This window comes from Dermacentor andersoni, chromosome 6 (genome assembly GCF_023375885.2).
Source record: "Dermacentor andersoni chromosome 6, qqDerAnde1_hic_scaffold, whole genome shotgun sequence".
Classification (NCBI taxonomy): Eukaryota; Metazoa; Arthropoda; class Arachnida; order Ixodida; family Ixodidae; genus Dermacentor; species Dermacentor andersoni.
In genome coordinates this window covers 184546681-184564905 of record NC_092819.1, presented here as the reverse complement: position 1 = coordinate 184564905, position 18225 = coordinate 184546681, and the positions used below count along the sequence as shown (strand labels likewise).

Below are 18225 nucleotides of genomic sequence, written 5' to 3'. Positions count from 1 at the left end.
AATGTTCCGCTCTACCCTCGCTCTACTATCGAATGCTCGCTTGTTTCAATCGCGCACTCACCATCCGCCGTAGGTCCCGAGTAGAGGAACGTGTGCGTGTGGCCGCCGACGACGAGGCTGACCTCGGGCACTCGCTCGCATATCTCCACGTCCCGAGGCACGCCCGAGTGGCCCATGGCGATGATCACGTGCACGCCTTCCTCGCGCCGCAACCTCTGCGCCTCCCGCCGGATGCACTCCACTTCGTCGGTGAAGCGAACCCTCCCTGCACAACCATACCACGTGGGTGTCACCATGTACGCTACTGCAACTTGCCCGCACTACGGCTTGCTGAAAGATGACGCTTATTGCTGTAAGCTTCTCCTAGCTACATTAACTGTCCGTCATTGGCCTACGTTCGCAATTACGCTTGTGAACCGCTGTAGCAGCGAGATCATCGAGAAATTGGGATTACACGAAGAAACGGTGCTCCTTAGATGGAGCAAATTGCGAAAAAAAAAAAGAGATCGCGAGTGAGGAAGTGCAAGCGAAAATTAAACCTACAAGCGAATGTTCGGTGCACAGCATTCGCAAAAGAGTCAAAAGCGCCCCAAAAACATTCAGAAACCGTGTAAGCTCCAGCTAAGCATTCGCAAACGGCCCTTCGGAATGAAGACGGTAAAATCTACGAAGGACGATGTGCAGCAGTACCTCACAGATGTTATTAGCACTTATCGACGAGTGTTGCGTACAAGCAAAGTACCTGAATTTTTTTTTTCTTGTCGAGTACAAAGTGTCTATCTAAGTGTCCTTGGCGAACACTAGATGGCAGGCAAGAAGCGTCATTTGTTGCTTTGAAGCAGAAACACGAGATGAACAAGTTTGGCATGCGACTCACTGTTCTTAAAAGCAAGGTCCGAGGAAAAAGGTCGATGGAAGATACCCAGCTGCAGTGGTGTCACACATTTGACGCAAAGCTAATTAAATGTACGCCATAGTGGTTCACACATGATGAGAGTTGCCTATACAAATTGCAAACGAAGCCTTAGGCGGCCTCGGGTGAAGCCCACTTACGGTTTCCTGCCTACAGTTCTCCCCCTATTGCTGAAAAAAATTCCGCGAAATATTTTTTTTGTATTGATTATGCTTATTCTTGATGTGTTGTGCGCATTTAGATTGAAAATAAACATTTTTAGGGGTATTTATATGTCTTCTCCTTGAATGTTAGGGATAACTCCGGCACGAATAAAAGCGTAGTTCAGAGTGAAACAGATCTGGCAACAACAGAGAAGCTCGAGAGAACAAAATTTAGCACAGAAACATTTTGCTGAAAATACGATGAGCAAAACGAGAACACCGTGAAATCAGGAGCCAACGTTTCGACAAGTGGACTTGTCTTCTTCAAGGCGAGATATGCTTGCCTCGCCACAGTATATATAGGTGGGGTTCTCCTGAAGGGGAGAGGGCGTAAGGTGGGTGGGCGCGACAGCGAGCGAAGGTGTGTTAGCGTGTCGAATTTAGCCTAAAGGAGTGCTGTGTACAAGGCCAGGGCCGTCTGTCAATTACGTTTCAACGCCCGTGTGTCAGCCGGCGTGTCGACGGCGTGCACAGCAGCCCTCCACTACCTGATTCGCTAGTGGTCGTGAGTTGTCGTGTCTCTGAAAGAGATAATAAAAGGAGCTGCAGAAACCGGTCTTCGTGAAAAAAAATTGTGAAATGGTATGAATAAATCAACAAAAGAAGAAAAAAAACGGAAAGAAGAAGAAGAAAAAAGGGAAAAATGAAGAAAAAGATAGAAAAAAAAAATACGCTAAGAAACCAAACAAAGTGTTGTTGCCTATAGCTTGAAATTTAGAATAGGGAATAGATTCTAAAGCTCCCTTTGAAACGTTTATGCCTATTGGTTGCAATGTCTTGAACTTATGGATGAGGTACGATTCGATGTGTTTTCTTTCTCGTTCAGAACGGAAATTTGACTAAGATGTAGGGTTCATCAAAGTTACGACATGGTTGGTTGAAATGCTCGGCGACGGCTTTGGGAAGCTTTTTAGAACGACAGAAAGCTGAGCTAGTTGGTCAGGATTCATTATGCAAAAAAGGCGTGCAGACAGGACACAAGAGAGGAGAAGTTGACAACACGAACGCCGACTATCAACTGAAGCAAGCACTGAGGCGAAAAGAAGAAAGAAGACACAAAACTCATCTGCGCAAGCTCTGGAATGATATCACCACGTGTCAGTCGGGTGCATGTGCCGGTCTATGTGAGGGATAGCTGTTAAAGCACTTAATCTCTTCCTTATGTAAAGTAATCGAAGGCTGACTCACGCACGCACTTCCACTTTTACACATATGCCATGCCTCCACCATAAGACGCGTATCTTCATTCTTGTGCCTGTACAATATCGCGCATTCATCTAACGTTCATCTAAATCTTTATTAGTGATTTACAAAGTAACATTGATGTTTCATTAAGACTTTTTGCTTACGACTGTGTGATGCACAGTACCGTAAATACAGTTGATGATCAGATTAAATTAAATTTACAGCTGCAAGTAATAGTTTATTCGTGTAACGACTGGCAGATGGAATTAAACTTTAAAAATCTGTGTTCATGTCATTAACAAGAAAGAAAAATGTTCTTCATTACAGTTATCAAATCAACGGTTATATGCTCGAAAGAGTCGATCAGCATAAATACCTAGGCATAACATTTACATCATATCTACGATGGAATACCGACATTGCAAATGTCATTTCCAAAGCTTTTAAAACACTATAGCACCTGCGATGCACTATGCACAGTGCTACTCCGGATGCAAAGTGCCTCGCTTACAAAACCCTAGTCAGACGGATAATCGAATGAGCTAAAGTAATATGGGATGCTCACACAGCAACTAATTGTCACAAGCTAGATAGGATGCAGCGACTCGCTGCAAGGTTTATCTTTAATAAATACCGCCGAAACCATTCTTCAACAGATTTGTGCCTACAAGCCAAACTACCAATACTAGAAACCAGAACCAGATATGAAAGACTAAAAATTCTTTACTTCATTATCAATAATTATCTTAAAATAAATAAATCAGATTACTTTGAGATCAAAACTAATCATACATCAAGGCAATGTCATTGTAAGTTTATCGCATCACCGACTATATAAAACAATTGTTTGAAGTTTAGTTATTTTCCCCGAACTTGTAGAGACTGGTACTCTCTTCCAGATTCTGCTGTTCGGTCGACATCATTAGCTGAATTTCTACGCCACTTAGAAAATTTCATCTATGACACTAGCACAGGGCGATGAGGTCAGATTGCTGCTGCATAAGATGGCTGTTGTTCTGATTTCTTAGTGACGCACTTTTGTTTTGTTTGTGTGTGTGTTTCACAAGATGATTTATTGACTAACGTATAACTATGGTTTTAAATATGTTCTGTACTGTTTATTTTGCTGTTCAGTTTCGTTTTGTGTTCTCTACTTCTGTTACAGCCCCTGAAGGAGGCTGACAGTATTAATAAATGAAATGAAATGAACTCTGGCGTGCAGTTACCATCTTGGCAATGTAGGGAAAGATTAGATGGCGATCCACCAGTTAACGACCATTTATGTTCCATTAGCCCCTGATTCTCGCACCGCCCCGTTTTCCCTTCGTAGAACTGGCCAAAGCTAAAGGGAACTGTATAAACCACACCCATACGACAGTCAGTAAAATTGTTGTTATTATTGTGCTTCACGGGACAAATATCTGTTCTTCTTTTTTTTGCGTTTTACCTGCTCCTTTTTCCTCTGGACGGCAGCGCATACCTACCTTCGCCTACCTTCTTGTCCACTTCTCTTGCGTCCTGTCTGCACATCTCAGCTTTCTTGCATAAAGAAGCTTTTTAGCTGTGTCCGCGCAATGCCCGTTTAATCTGATTGAACGGACATTGGACCGCGCGAAGTCCTGCCCCCTCGCGAGTGGGTGCCGCTCTTGCTGCCACGCGCGCTCGCTGGCTTCGCACACGCCAAGTGTGATGTCATTGGGTGCAGGATCACTTCAGAAAGAGGCGGAAGCAGCACGCAGAAGCACACATCAGACTTGTATTGACGCACATAACGTATAGAAAACGGCACACACACGCGACAGTTCCCCAAAATACCTCAGACGACATGCAGCTATACACTCTAAAAACTAAGGGAGTGCCGGGCACTCTGTTTGAGGGAGTAACTGCTTGTCCCATATTTCACTCTCTTTTCGAGAGTAGATCGACCCTCTTGGAGAGAGAGTAGGTCAACTCCTCCTGACAGAGTTTTGTTACTCCACCGCAAGGGATTGCTAGTACTCTTCCGCAGAGTGATAATACTCTTCCCACAGGGAGTGCTAGTACTCTTCCGCAGAGTGCTAATACTCTCCCCGCAGGGTTAATAGTACACCGCCAGACCGAGTACTTCTACTCCCCCAAACAGAGTGCTTGTACTCCTTCAGAACAGAGTGCTAGTACTCTTCCCAATACCCTCTTAGCCAAGTCCTGGTCACGCATGCAGGCAGGAAATCAGATCAAATTAGGGCCGCTGATATACTGTTCCCTAGGCGGCTCCTCAGACACTGGCCCGATTCCAAGCGGCCTTCAGAATAGGCGTGAGCAAAGTTATGCAAGATTTTAAAGTCATTTTTTCCTGGCTATTTGCTGCCTACCGTGAGGCGTGACTGCACTGAAGCGGCCTATGCGTATGCGTCACGAACGCCACTGAGGAGAAAAAAAAGCGAATTGACACTTAATCTGCAAATATCTTCGCAAATTTCACAATCAGGAGTCACACAATCTAATTAGAACACAATTGTCAAGGGAATCACATACTTATCAAGAATCACAGTGCTCTGTAGATCATGTGAATTCGAACCCGCGTACACTCGCATTTGTACAATTCAAAACGCACATCATAACCATTACACCACAGCGCCGCCACGCCCAGTCGTGTTCGTTTAGAGGTTATATATATACCAAACGTATTTGATGAATCGGCTGTGGTGGGTGGGGTTTCTCTGCAGTGTGCTGTGCTGTTGTGTACTGGAATACGTGTGCGTTTGCATCATTTCCATTCCTTGCTACGACTAACAAAGGAAGACAACGTAGACGACAACGTGAGAACTATCCACGGCTTGTCGTCACCGCAGGAAAATAACAAATGTGCCGTTCAGCTCATGATCGAGTGCTTCTCCAGTCCATGTTCTCCAAAATACGCGGATACAAAGTATTGTGCCAACCATCCACGTATGTGAATTTAATTCGCGCGTATACTGGTGAGCAACTGCGACGCCAGTACCAGGCATTTCGACGTGCCTCACGCTGCCGTGTAGGCGTTCTTTTCAAGTGCATTAGTTTAGAGTTTGGTTCAATCCGCTGTGAGCTGTTGTCCTGCATTAGCAGCGGATCGTTAGCGTTTTGAAGCGCATGCATTCCAGCATTTGGAGACTGCTTATGCCGATAGCCGCGTCAAATGCATTAGCACGCATGTTTAAATGACTTATGTGTCCACTTGTTACGCGTGCACTGCTCGTATCCTGTGGCAGTGCTCGTTCTAAAAGCTTCGAAGACCATCTACACTCATGCGTGTGTTCAATTTATATATGCACAGGATGGGCTTGCCGGCTAGTTGGTTGAGCATTTTAGGAAAAACAGCGCAACACAAGGACGACGCAAAAACATGCCACACCACGAAGCGCTGGTGTGGTTGATGCTTTTTTTCGTCCTTGTGTTTGCGCTGTTTCTTCTTCCACGATACACGCACACCACAGGTACGCGAAAGTTTAGGAGCATAAGTGGTTAACTCTGTTTTCCCCGTTTTCTCTCAGTGTCAACGGCACAGTGCGTTGCCCGGAATTGTGCACGCTTACCCCCATATGCAGAAATGCATCATAACTTGAAGCCCATGCTTGACTTGATCTAAACGACGCAAGTCGTGAACGCACCAAAAGAAAGGCAGTGAGCGTCTTGGGGGACGTTCGCACCAGGCGTCGTTTATATCAAGTCAAGCATGAGCTTTGTAATAAGATACATTTCTGAATACGGGGGCTAGACATCTGCTTCTTCCAGAAAATGTCGAAGAAACGCCCACCAAAACCAGGCACATTCGTAAACTTAACTAGGCAATACGAAGCTCGATAGAAAAAAGAAGAGTGGTATTAAAAGCTTTCAGTATTTTTCTTTACTCCAAAATAGTTGCGCTCTCGTGGCTTCACTATACAGAGATAGTGCAGCGTTAGCTAGAAAGCATGAATTTCCTAACTCCATGCCAAAATAAGCTTGTAAAATTATTTAGGTGCTAGAATCCAGGGTTTGTAGTGATCCTTGAAAATCCTTTATTTCTAAAATGCCATTTTCAAGGCATTGAAAACCCTTGAATTTTTAGAAGTACTGGAAAGTCCTTAGACTTGTACACTTGGCTAGACTTAGCAGACATTGCCAAGCGCTTTTTTTCCCTTCTGTGACACTCTTTCGCATGTTACAGAAAATTGTCGCTGGAGGTAATAGAAGGAAAGCGACATCCTTAAAGTTGAAATTACAAAGGAGCTGCAGATACCAGTTTTATGCACATGGAACCGGCGACAAATGTGCTTGGAGGAGCAGAAGCAGGAAGCTCAGCAGTTGAGGCATTCGAAGAGAAGCCGTGAAGAGTAAATTGAGAGCGACAGACACAATAAAAAGAAATTAGAAATGACTATTGCTTATTTGATGGTGAGAAAAGCTGAGGCAACAGATGACATCACATACACTGTCAAACCAAAGAGTATTCAAAAACTGCAAATGTTGCAGGTCCAAGTAGTTAATTGTGCTATTGCAGAAAAACTTTGAGCGCTTTCTTGAAATGCTTCCTTGTGTGCGTTTAGTGGCGGGCGGTGAAAGGCAAATAAGCAGTCTTTCAAATGTTTGAAATCACTGAAATGCGATTTGTTTTGTTTTCTTTTGTTTGCATTAAGGTTAACGGTGTTCTTGAACAAGTTATTGCCTGTCCAAACTACTACACACATTGCACGAGGTCCTTGAAGTTACTGTGTCAGGGCCTCGAAAGTCCTTGAATACCATTGAATTTTTTTCTTCAATATTGCTACGAACCCAGTAGAACAACTGTCATGGAGTAAAAACCATGGCTGAACAGGGGCTTATACGCAGAGCACAGGAAGACTAGAAATGCAGTAGTAGGCATGGAGGGCCCTGAAAAAAATGTGCCACATCCGCTCGTCTGCCTTATGTTTCTGCACCGACTGTCGCATATTTAATAGAAGTGCACTTTCTGTTCTACTCCAATGAACGCAACATTACGAACTCCAGTGTGGGGCAGTCCTTCAGCCAGTGCAGAACTTTTCTGTACATCCGAGTCAGCTCTGTCATTTTTCCAGCATTGTAGTACAAGATTTGTTAAACTGGTTTAGCAGAATATGAGCAGTATACTCTTAAATTAGCTGTTTATTTGTATGCACAAGTTCAGGTCCTCAGTTTGGTTGCATGACAAATTGCCATACCTCAATAGATACAAGAAGCAATTTTATTACAGTTTAATAAAATCCAAACAGTAATAATCGCAACAATATAATGACATACATTTCTTTTGGTACGTATACAGCCCATGTCTTGGCAGTGTATAAATTCAACTATACACCGCAAGTACTGTGTCCTGACCACTATTATTCACATGTGTAAAACCATCACAGCAATTCAACAAATATCACAGTAATTAGTGACATACACTTTGTAACTGCTTTACATGTGCATAATGTATACAAATGGTCCCTGTGTACCTACACATGGCTAGTGCCAACCGAGTACTATTACTCACAGGTGTAAAACCAACAAAGCAGTTCTTTAAAAAATATCACAGCGCTTAGTGACGTACATGTTGTAACTCCCTTTTAGAAACTTAATACAAACACGTGAGGACACAGAAAGCTAGCAGTGGGCAAACGTGGGAATACCACCGCCTCAATACTAATTCACAAGTGTAAAACCAACCAAGCAGTTCTTTAAAGAATATCACAATGCTTAGTGACATACATTTTCTAACTAGCTTATATAAGCTTTATACAAACATGAGAACATACACAAAGCTAGCGGTGCACCCGCATAGAAGTGCGGCCATCTGAACACGATTATTTGCAAGTGTAAGCTCAAGAGAACAGTTCGTTATAGTGACGCACATTTTGTAACTGCCTTATACAAGCTTAGTGCAAGTACAAGAATGCAGAAAAATATAAATTAAAGAACTTGCTCTATGCATACACAAACAGATCAACACAAATGGTAAACACCGCTTTGAAGACAAATGTGACTGTGGCAAAGCGCAGTGCTGTGCCGGTTGAAATTGCCACCCACAAAAGTATTGAGCAATGCTTAAACCACAGGCAATAAAGTGCTGAAAGACTGCGTCTCTAACGTAACTATTTTAATTCAAATTTCTTGAATATAGGGCTCGCTTGCAGATAAGGCATATGATCCAACTGACCTGATTTTACACCTGCTACATGCATACAATGCACTCAGATATAACTGGTAATAATAATTATAAAAGGCATTTAAAAACTTGATAGTATGATGAAGATGCATGACTAGAAAAGTTCTGTCCCCCTCGTACTTGTTAAAAAGGTGTGAGTACGACACATGTTCTTTTTTTCCTCAATTTTTGCAATAATGGACAGCCGGGAACCTCGAACCGACACAAAAAAAAGATACTGCTATGTTAATAGTGTTATGAATAATTTTTTGTGAAAGCTTTTTTACAGACAAGTTGCAGTCTCGTTTCTGGAGGTTAAGCTGTATCTTGCAAAATAACTTGAAAAGTGGTCACATAGGAGCATGACACTATATCATAATGTTAGTTTCAGTTGACTCTCTTGCCCTACAAGTCACTGCTCACTGTGGCCAATGATGCAACAGCAGTGTCTGTGTAATTTTCATCACACTTCTGTCCTATGCCAATCTTACCAGAGTTGGCGGCACATAGATACCCAAATTTCGATAGTGTTGCTTTCTCAGGTGGTTGCTTTTGATTTGCTCAATATCAGTTGGCACTTCAGCTGCATCAAACTTCTTTTTTACCTCTTCAACAACAACATCAACAACAATCTTATGACACCTGTGTTGTACTTCTAGTTGCCTACAAAGACCAGTCAATCTAGCAACAACACTGACAGTCTCTACTATCTTGTAATGGGGGAGAGGTGTGTCCCACCATGTGTTCCACATTGTTGTCACTGTGGGCTGGCTGGGGAGGCAACAACTGTAATATGTTTGCATTTGCATATATTAAAGTGATGCTTGTACTGTGTTATAACACCTAACTTAGTCTTGCACTTGGTGCGCAATAACACTGGCTCACAGTCGTGGTGAAAAGCTTTTGTATGTTGAGTAAATGAGTTGTATCCACTACAAAAAAAGTCAGCGATAGCACACATGTTGCTCTACCAGGCCTGGTGTGGTTCCTTCTGGCACTGCTGCTGATGCTGACGCGCTGCTGCTTGCCTCGCACACTGTTGCAGCTGCAGTACATATGGCAGTCTCTGTATCTATTGCTGCCGCGTCATCTGTCATGGTAACTTGCAAGTGGTATCGGGCTCACTTCTGCAACAGAGATGTTGTTTGCCCCTTGAGGGCTCTCATGATCAGGGCCAATAATTTCGTAGGCATTGTCTCCTGCATCAAAGAACCAATAAGAACAGCATGAATTAATAAACGTAGCTCTAAAAAGTACGGACCTCATGACTTAACCACAAGCTTTCCACATAAGTGACCGGGCTTAATGAATAATACTTGCAGGAGGAGTTACACAATTGTTCTGTATATTACAGTAAAGCCTCATCAGAAGATATTCAAGAGGCACGGGAAACATGTCTCTCGAAACCAAAAATTTTGAGACACTGAGGAGCCAGACTAGATCACTTTATTATGCATCATCACTAAAGTATGTTTTGATATATCGGAAGGAATAAATGCTCAGGGTGGCTTAAAGGGCCCCTAAACCACTTCTCGACATTTTTTGAACATTTCAAGTAAACACGCGTATCGAAATCAGAATGCCGTCACGATCGACGAAGCCAAATGCCAGAGTGCGTAGCACTGCCGGAGCACCACAATATGAAGAAAATGACCCCGTGCGCCTCTCTGGACCTACTCTGCACCCCCCAGTTTGTCCTGACGTCACCAGGCTGTCTCTGATGATGTCACCAGTTTCCGGTGCTGTCGATTGGTCGAACGAAAGTGTACGACTGCTGGCAAGACCTGCAAGCAAATACACACACTCCTTCTTCCTCGTCGCGTTGCGCGCGATGCCATTGTGGGCAGCCAATGGGGGCAAAGAACAGAAACGCCAACAGAAGGGTCTCCCTATGAGGCTCTTCAACACGAGTCACCATACAGTTCCGTTGTATTAGCGCCACCCCTCGCAGGACGACGGGCCAGCGCGGCAGCAACAGAACTCGTTGGTGTTGGCCTCTCCCGTAACATTTGGAGGTGTACTAGGCAAGGAAAAGACGATACTGTCCATATGGCGTGTACCAGATGAAAGAGTAACATGAGTGGGGACTACTTTTCGATAATCAAACACACGTAGCTCCACTATTACTGCACCGTTTCGAAAAATTCTCGTGGCTACCTGTTCATTGCCTTATTGTGTAGAACTGCAACACCGCAACTAAATTTCAACCTCGGTGGTTTAGGGGCCCTTTAAAGAAGACATTCACAGCTTTTAAGTGACTGTAGATTGTGTTAGCTCCCTTCCCAACTTCTGGAATTTAAACACTTCACTTTGCAAGCCTTGTTGCTCGCAGTACCTTTGAGGTGCTCTTAGACGCTCGTCAGCTTCAACTGCCGACACTTTCTGCCCTGCACTGTCCTCGTTGCCCTCCTTTTCTGGTTCATGCTAAAAGAGACATGCGCGATTGACTTGTGTAAGGGTTGCGTGATCTTTACGCCCTTCGGAGCACACAAGGTGCACAAAGTGAATGTGTCTGGGTTGTGTCCCTTCGAAGTAGTGAATACTTAAAAAGTCATCCTTAGTAACAAAGGTGTCTCTTGTATACAGTATTGTTAACGTGGCAAACATCGGAAAACCAACCAAACCATTTTCAGATGTCTCTTACAACCAAGTGCATCTTGTAATGAGATTCTACTGTACTGAATATTTTTCAACTATGGATCATCTGCATGTACATATAGTCACAAAGACATGTTGTGTGGAATGGCAAATCGGGAAACAGTTCGTACTCTTAATTTTTGTCCCTAACATAAGCAGCTGATAACAATGTGATAAAAAAGCAGGCAATGAGGCTAGCATGGAACAAAATCCTTCAGCTCTAAACAGTTTTTTGGGCCCACATCATTCCCTCATATGACATAAGGAAACAACTTGATTGCAGTAATGGCTGCATGTGATCTGAGTTGATTGAAACAAACTATACGTAAGGTTGTCCTGTATGTAATTTTATCAGAGTGCTTTTTAGATGTCCTGCTGGTGATCCTGGCTGCGCGATGCTTCTCATGCTTTTTGGCACGATTCCTTTTTTTCCACTCCACTTTTTTTTTCAGATTTTCTCCCCTTTCCCTTCCCCCTTGTGTAAAATAGCACACTTGAAGTATCAAATCTGTTGAACTAACGCGTGTATCAAGCCTGTTAATATGTGTGCTTCTCTGTGGTCTGTGTTGTATTTTAGCGCTGCACAATTCAAGATGAAAGATGGAACGTCCCTGCCTTTAGTTTAAGTGTGTGTGTGTGTGTGTGTGTGTGTGTGTGTGTGTGTGTGTGTGTGTCATGTTTTGAAATATATGTACATTCAGGAGTGCCTGCATGCCCTTCTCTCCTGCTCCAGTGACGAAAAGGAGAGCCTGTTTATGTACCATAGTAAAAAATTCAAAGGTTTTCGCTGTGCCCATTACATCCCTTATCATATGGATCTGTCACAATACAGAGTAACAGTGGTCCATAATACTAGCCCATCCCAACATAATTATAAATTAACTCACACCGACATGCTGCGAAACAGCTGTTGCAAAGCCGCTGGTGCTGGCAATTTCCGCAGCACTGCAGTGGTACAGCCGAGTTCCACCTGTATAGTGACAAATCCATATGCGTGTTAGCAACTCAGTAGTTGCTGATGGTTTCATAAGCTTTACACTACACAATGAAGTAATCTAGACAACTTTGTTGGAACAAATGCACATAATTAGGACACCACTTAAACACTAACACGATTAATTGCCCCCAATCTCTCACTCACTAAGGGATAATACTACTGAAACATCGGTGTTGAGCTCAGATTAACACAGCCCATAAAGGACAAGCGTTCTTTGAGGAAAACAGCTATAACAGCGGTTAGTTTTCTTGATCATTTTATGTGGCAGCTTTGATTTAAATGTCATGCAGTACTATAAAATACGAAGTGCCGCATTTCTAGCAGCAGAAGGCGTCGTCAGGCTCATGGTACAACAGATTTTTGCACTGTTTGTCAGTGAGCCGACACATACAAAGAAAACCGAATTCACACATACATATACAGTGTCAAGTGCACTTCTCCTTCTGAAAACGCAGCCACCAGTTCCAATGTTGCTGAAAGGAAAGGTTATATAAAGTGCGAGACTGCATGGAACTGCCACTTATGACTGTAAGTGTATGGTCTGCTGATTGCAGAGGTAGTCACATGCTATTTCTAGTCTCTTTTAGAAGCATTACTAAAGAATAAATTAAAATCTATTCATAAGTCACGAATTTCATGCATCCACAGTTTGGCTAAATAACCTGTGAGAAAAAGACATGTTTACCTGGAATAGCAACCTTTTTTCCTGCTGCAAAACTTTCCTTCGAATTAATGAAATAACTTTACAGCGTCATAATGCGTTTCTCGCAACTACTTGCCGGCAGTGGCGAGTTAGTGTTTATATCCGACTCATTGGGCGACAATACTGCCAAACACAAATGCTTCACGAACACGAGAACACGTCCCTCGCAGAGAATAGCAACCATATATGCCTCTGTGAGACGTGATCGCACCTTTGTGGTCAAAATGTACACTAGAACGACATCACCATCTCATTAAGAAAAAAAGCCTCCGTACAAGGCAGCCGCCAACTGCATAATGTGAAATCGCAACTGATGTCCACTTACTGGTGGCCTGTGTTTGAGTCACTTTTGGCAGTTGACTGGGTGTTGAGAAATGCACGTCCTGGGTTGTCCCTGCAAAACATACAGGGTTATGTCAAATGTTGAAAATATATATATGCCGGCATTTCATCAGTCGCAAAACAAACGAGTAAACTAATAAACAACTCTAATGTAAACAGAGTACACATCATAAGATAGGCTGTCAACTGTTAATGCATTAGGCAAAAAACCTAATGCATAGGAAAGACTATATGTATCCACACGAAGCTGACACACAATTTAATTCGCTCTAAGTTTTTCCGTGCAGTATATTCAAATTATTATGTCTCGTGGTTAGAGCAAAATTAGTGTAAATCACGAACTAAATTATCTACCCTGGAAACTTTTCTTCAATATGCACCTGTGCGCGCTTCGAACGAGTAGCGTTGTAAAATTTACGTACATGGCATTTAACATAGTTGCTGAACACGCATTTCCTTTGCCCTGTGTCGTGTACAGTGAGCTACATATATCTGCCCCCCCCCCCTTTTATGTACTAGCCATACTGCGTGCCACTGCACCTATACGCACGTCAATAAACCTCACGACACAGAAATAAAAAAAGCGCCAATCACCCATGCCTGCATGTTGTAGTGGACCTAACCTAACCAAGCATGGGCTGTTGCTTTTTATAGTAAACACAGGCACAGTGCTCATTGCAAGTATGTATCATGTCGCTAAGCAAATATGCAATTTCATTGTACCACTATTTTTTTATCACATGGATATATCTGTTGAGAGGCAAGACAAAAAGCAGTCACTTCTCAGAACTAATCAGCTTTCTTAAAACACATTTTTAACTTTTCAATGACACTTGCTGCTATGTGTTTGTCTCCAGAGAGCATACTTGATTTGACTTTCCAATCAGAGACATTACATAAATATACCATGTTAAGATGACTGCCTGGAGCACGTGAGAATTTTCATCTTCGTGTAACATACTGTATCTTGATTTTGTTGACATTTGGTCAAATGGTACACCCAATATACCCACATACTAGTTTTGTTGTCCAAATAACATGCCAATGTATTTTGATTTTTTGGCATTGGCTCCTCTGCACTACGTGAAGTCGCGCTGCACTGGCTCTTTCACATCCTCGTGTCCTTGCAGCTGCCTTCTTGCGTTATATAAAGCGGGTGCCTGAAAAATATCGTATGCAAAAGTCAACACAAGGGCATGGTGCAAAACAACATCAAGACAGTCAAGGCCATGGCAATAAAAAAGTCTTAGCTCTTAGTCTTCCTAGTGAAATGCATGCAAAACATCCACATGACTGCAACAGTCAACTGCTAAACTAACTTCAATTTTTAGATTTAAGCAAAAAAAACATATAAACCACAGTTCATCCTTGTTTTTCATGAATGTTAGAATACTCCTGCTAATGAATAGAATATTGGTCATTTTCAGACGTCATAGGTCTGTCATGAGCCTGGTGTATCGCAAACACCACTTGTGACACATCCTAAGCACGTGCCCAGTGTGCCCCCCCCCCCCCCCCCCCCGCACCATCCCTGGTTGTGCCACTGCTGAAGCCATAATTTGAGGATTATAGCTGCAAACATGATGCTCAGTAGGGATGAAAATATTGTCCTTCAGCTCAATGGATATATGGATGTGCCTATAAAAAAGGGCAACAAGGCTTGTTATGGCAAGCTTACCTACATTTCAATACTAACAAGTTCACTGCGGCCTGCATCTAAGCTTACTAAAAGGCATGAACTTATTTTCATGCATGAGGTGCGCAGTGGAGTTCATTTTTGACAGACCCGACTACTGCTGCAGTTTGAAATCTAGCATTTTAGATTCTTGTAGGCATGTAAAAGTTGCAGTTAAACCGCAGTTATTAGTTTATTACACCAACCTATTGTTCTGTGTACGACAGACTGGTAACACGGAATTACAGCAACATTTTATTTTGATATTTAATTTCTCTACTAAAAATATTCAAGCGATAAACACATCTTGATCTGCCATGCTATAGCAAAATGCACACATTACGCTTGTAACCCCCAGAGGAAGGCTGATTTAGCTGTTCATATGACATAACTCTGACACGCCAACTCATATTAGCAAATGCACAGGCATGTCCAAAACAATAAGCGTATGCAAAGCGCCCCTGCAATTGTAATTCCACACAGCAGCCGTTATATTCGATGCCGATGCGTAACTAGCTGCTCGACAATTCACCGAGTTCGTAGACATAAGCATCCTTTCAGTTTCGCACCGTGCACGAAAACCGCAACAGGAGACAAAACCAGACCTATAATCACACCATTTCAACATGAGCAAAAACAGTTCAGTCTTAGGGATAAACACTGTGAGAGCGATTTAGTGCGCGACGGCGACGAGCGACGGCTTCGAGCGACAAAACGGGCCGTCGCTTGAACAGATGGCTCGGTTCTGGAAATCTAGAAATCGTCGCTCGTCGCCCAGAAGTGCTATGAGCGACTAGCCAATAGCGCGAAGCCGGAACTGGATGTACATACATCGCACAAATACTACCGATTGTCGCGCGGAACGAGCAAATGATTCAATTTTTATACGTGCAAGGATAAGAACGTACTGCAAGACCTCCGGAAATATTTTATGCTACTTTTTATAGTAGAATACATCAACGTAAATTACTAAAGCACGCGTCACGCGTGACTGCAGCACTCATGCCGGCAAGACCGGGGAGGCGTCGCTCAAAATCGTCGCTCGCACGGAGTACAACTTGTAGGCGACGAGCGAATGCGACAGCCATCTCCGTCGCGTCGCTTGTAGCTGCCGCGCGCGAGATCGCTTATATGGGGTTTATACTTTTTTCAGCATAAAACATGGATTCCTCATGCGTTTTCAGTAAGTTCAAGATAACGCGCCCAACTGACCTCTTGCAGCATGCAGCTGAATGCCTGCGGCAAAGTTTCTAACTAGCACTGGTACTGCACGTAACTTCAGTGGTCGCAGATTCCCCCTGCGCGAGACACCGTCAAGCGCGCGGTTTATTTATAAAAAAAAGCATGCTGCCAGTAAAATGACGCTTTCTGTTATGTGATTCGTTAGTTCAACAGCGTTCCGTACACAGTAGACTGCCAAACTGAATAAATTCAAACACACAAAACGCACGCTAATCACGCTCCGCATAGGCTCGGAATCACAGGCTGGTGAGCGAACCATTTTAAGCGTCCTCTCGCCTGGCGTCTTATTGAACATACCATAGTTCTGGCAGCGTTTGCGATCTTTAAAGCTCTTACGGACAACGGCAAAGTGATAAAATCACATGCAGTTATCGCGACGACTGGCTTTTTCGATTGACATCGAGAGACAGCGCGTACGCCTAGTCCTTTGTCAATCGCGTCGGCTAAGCGCAGCGACGACTTCCTGGCGATAGCATGACATATACGGACAATGTGCACCTAAGTTAGAATTCACTTACCGTGGAGGATTTGCTGTTATATCCAAGGCATGACGAACGACTGTCGTGTTTTCGTGGCGACGCGAGATGGCTGACATACGATCTCCCTTGGCTGGCCTTTGCTGCTGCTGTGCTGCTCGCTGGACGGGTCACCTTTCTCCGGTGCTGTGTTGTTCCGCGATCTTGAGCGCGCGCGCGCGCGGTGGAGCCACTCCGAGTGAAAAAGTAGAGCGCTCGCTACGCGTTCCTTTGAACTGCGGCGGCCTGTTCTCTTAGAAGCAAAACGATGTGTTCTTTGCTCAGCGTGCATGAATGATACATTGCCATGTTCGGGGCCAGCCACCTACAGTTGAAGCAGAAGATTACGCTACGTTTTGTTTTCTATTTCTGCAAGAGTCTCTCTTTTCTATTGTCGCAAGAGTCTTTTTACTCTCTCTCTCTGAAGGGGAGAGTGAAAAGCACATTTCACTCTCTCCTTGGTGACAGAGTGAACAATGCATTTCACTCTACTCGACATTTTGCGAGAGTAAAACGACGCTTTGAAGAGTGAACCGGCAGCTTCACTCCTGCGATACCCTTCGTAGTTTTTAGAGTGTATATATGTATCGGTCAATTATAATCGGCCTACAGTTCAGGCGGAAGCGCGTGTCGCCGTGTCGGAGACCTCGTGGAACCGATGTCGGCCAGCGAGGTCGGCCAGCAGTGTCGGCCAGCAGGGTCGGACAGCCGTGTCGGACAGCAGTGTCGGACCGCCTCGCGGGGCTCAGGTGGCCCTGCGCCGCAGTCGGTATACTGGAGCCTCCGCGTGCCCGGTTTTCCTCCGGCGCGGTTTCTGCTCGGGATCCCACGGCCGCAGTCACCGGGTCACGTATACAGCTGGCGGGGTAGCCCTGTGGCCGCTCACCCGAACGCTCGATCACCACGGTTCAGGACCGCCAGCCCTCCTGGACCAGTTGCCCAGCGGAAGAGCGGGGCGAGTTAGCCTCTCAGCGGGCGACAGCGTTGACTCGGGTGTGGCGTAGTGACGCGGGCGGCGATAGCTCCTATGGGCCAGACGCCCAGCGAGGAAGCTCTTGTTGCCCTCGAACGCCGAACCTCGCGCACTGCTCACGCCACACTCTCTCGCGCCATGCTTTTCGAGGCGCCACTGTCGGCGCTCTGAAATCGTGTCGATAAAGATGGCGGCTCTCCCGCGGGTGTGTGCAAACAGTCGCTGTCCTCTTCGCCATCGCACGGCGCACTGTCATCATATGTTTATGCTTCGGAGTCCCGCGTACCGCATATTATCACACAAAGCCCGACCTATGCTTTACCAAAGTTGTTTTGGCTGGTTTCTGCTGTCAAGCATGAAGCGCAGTCAGATTTCTTTCCGAAGCAGCACGGCTTGGGAAAAACTGAGGTTGACAAATTGAAAGCTATAGCACTGCTCTTGCAATCAGGAGTGCACGCTGATGATGGTGATGATGATGATGATTTGGGATTGTGATGGCGCAGCAGCCGTGCAGACTATAATGCGCCAAGCACATGTTTTTCGGATTGGCTTATTTGTTCAAATGCGGTAAAATGATGTAAATGGCCAAGTAAATATATAAAAGATGAAATGTGCTACAGTTCTTGTAGTATTCCTTTGGCTTTTAAAAAAGTTATAAGTATCTTCATATGAGACGAGTGGTTCATCGCTCAATAAGA

General features: G+C 44.2%; 1 protein-coding gene and 1 long non-coding RNA gene across 3 annotated transcripts in view; both read right to left on the bottom strand.

Moving 5' to 3' along the window:
- Positions 1–18225, bottom strand: part of LOC126523968 (protein 5NUC-like) — a 648261-nt gene that overhangs the window by 209256 nt on the left and 420780 nt on the right. For both annotated transcript variants that reach the window (XM_050172368.3, XM_055067017.2), the window contains one exon: positions 62–265. In XM_050172368.3, the coding sequence (XP_050028325.1) occupies positions 62–265 (204 nt within the window). The remainder of the gene's footprint in view (positions 1–61; positions 266–18225) is intronic.
- LOC126523970 (uncharacterized) lies at positions 7498–16945 on the bottom strand. The gene is made up of 5 exons (XR_007597830.3): positions 16558–16945; positions 14140–14282; positions 13106–13174; positions 11970–12050; positions 7498–9642 (listed from the first exon to the last, which is right to left on the bottom strand). It is a non-coding gene; the product is annotated as an uncharacterized lncRNA (long non-coding RNA).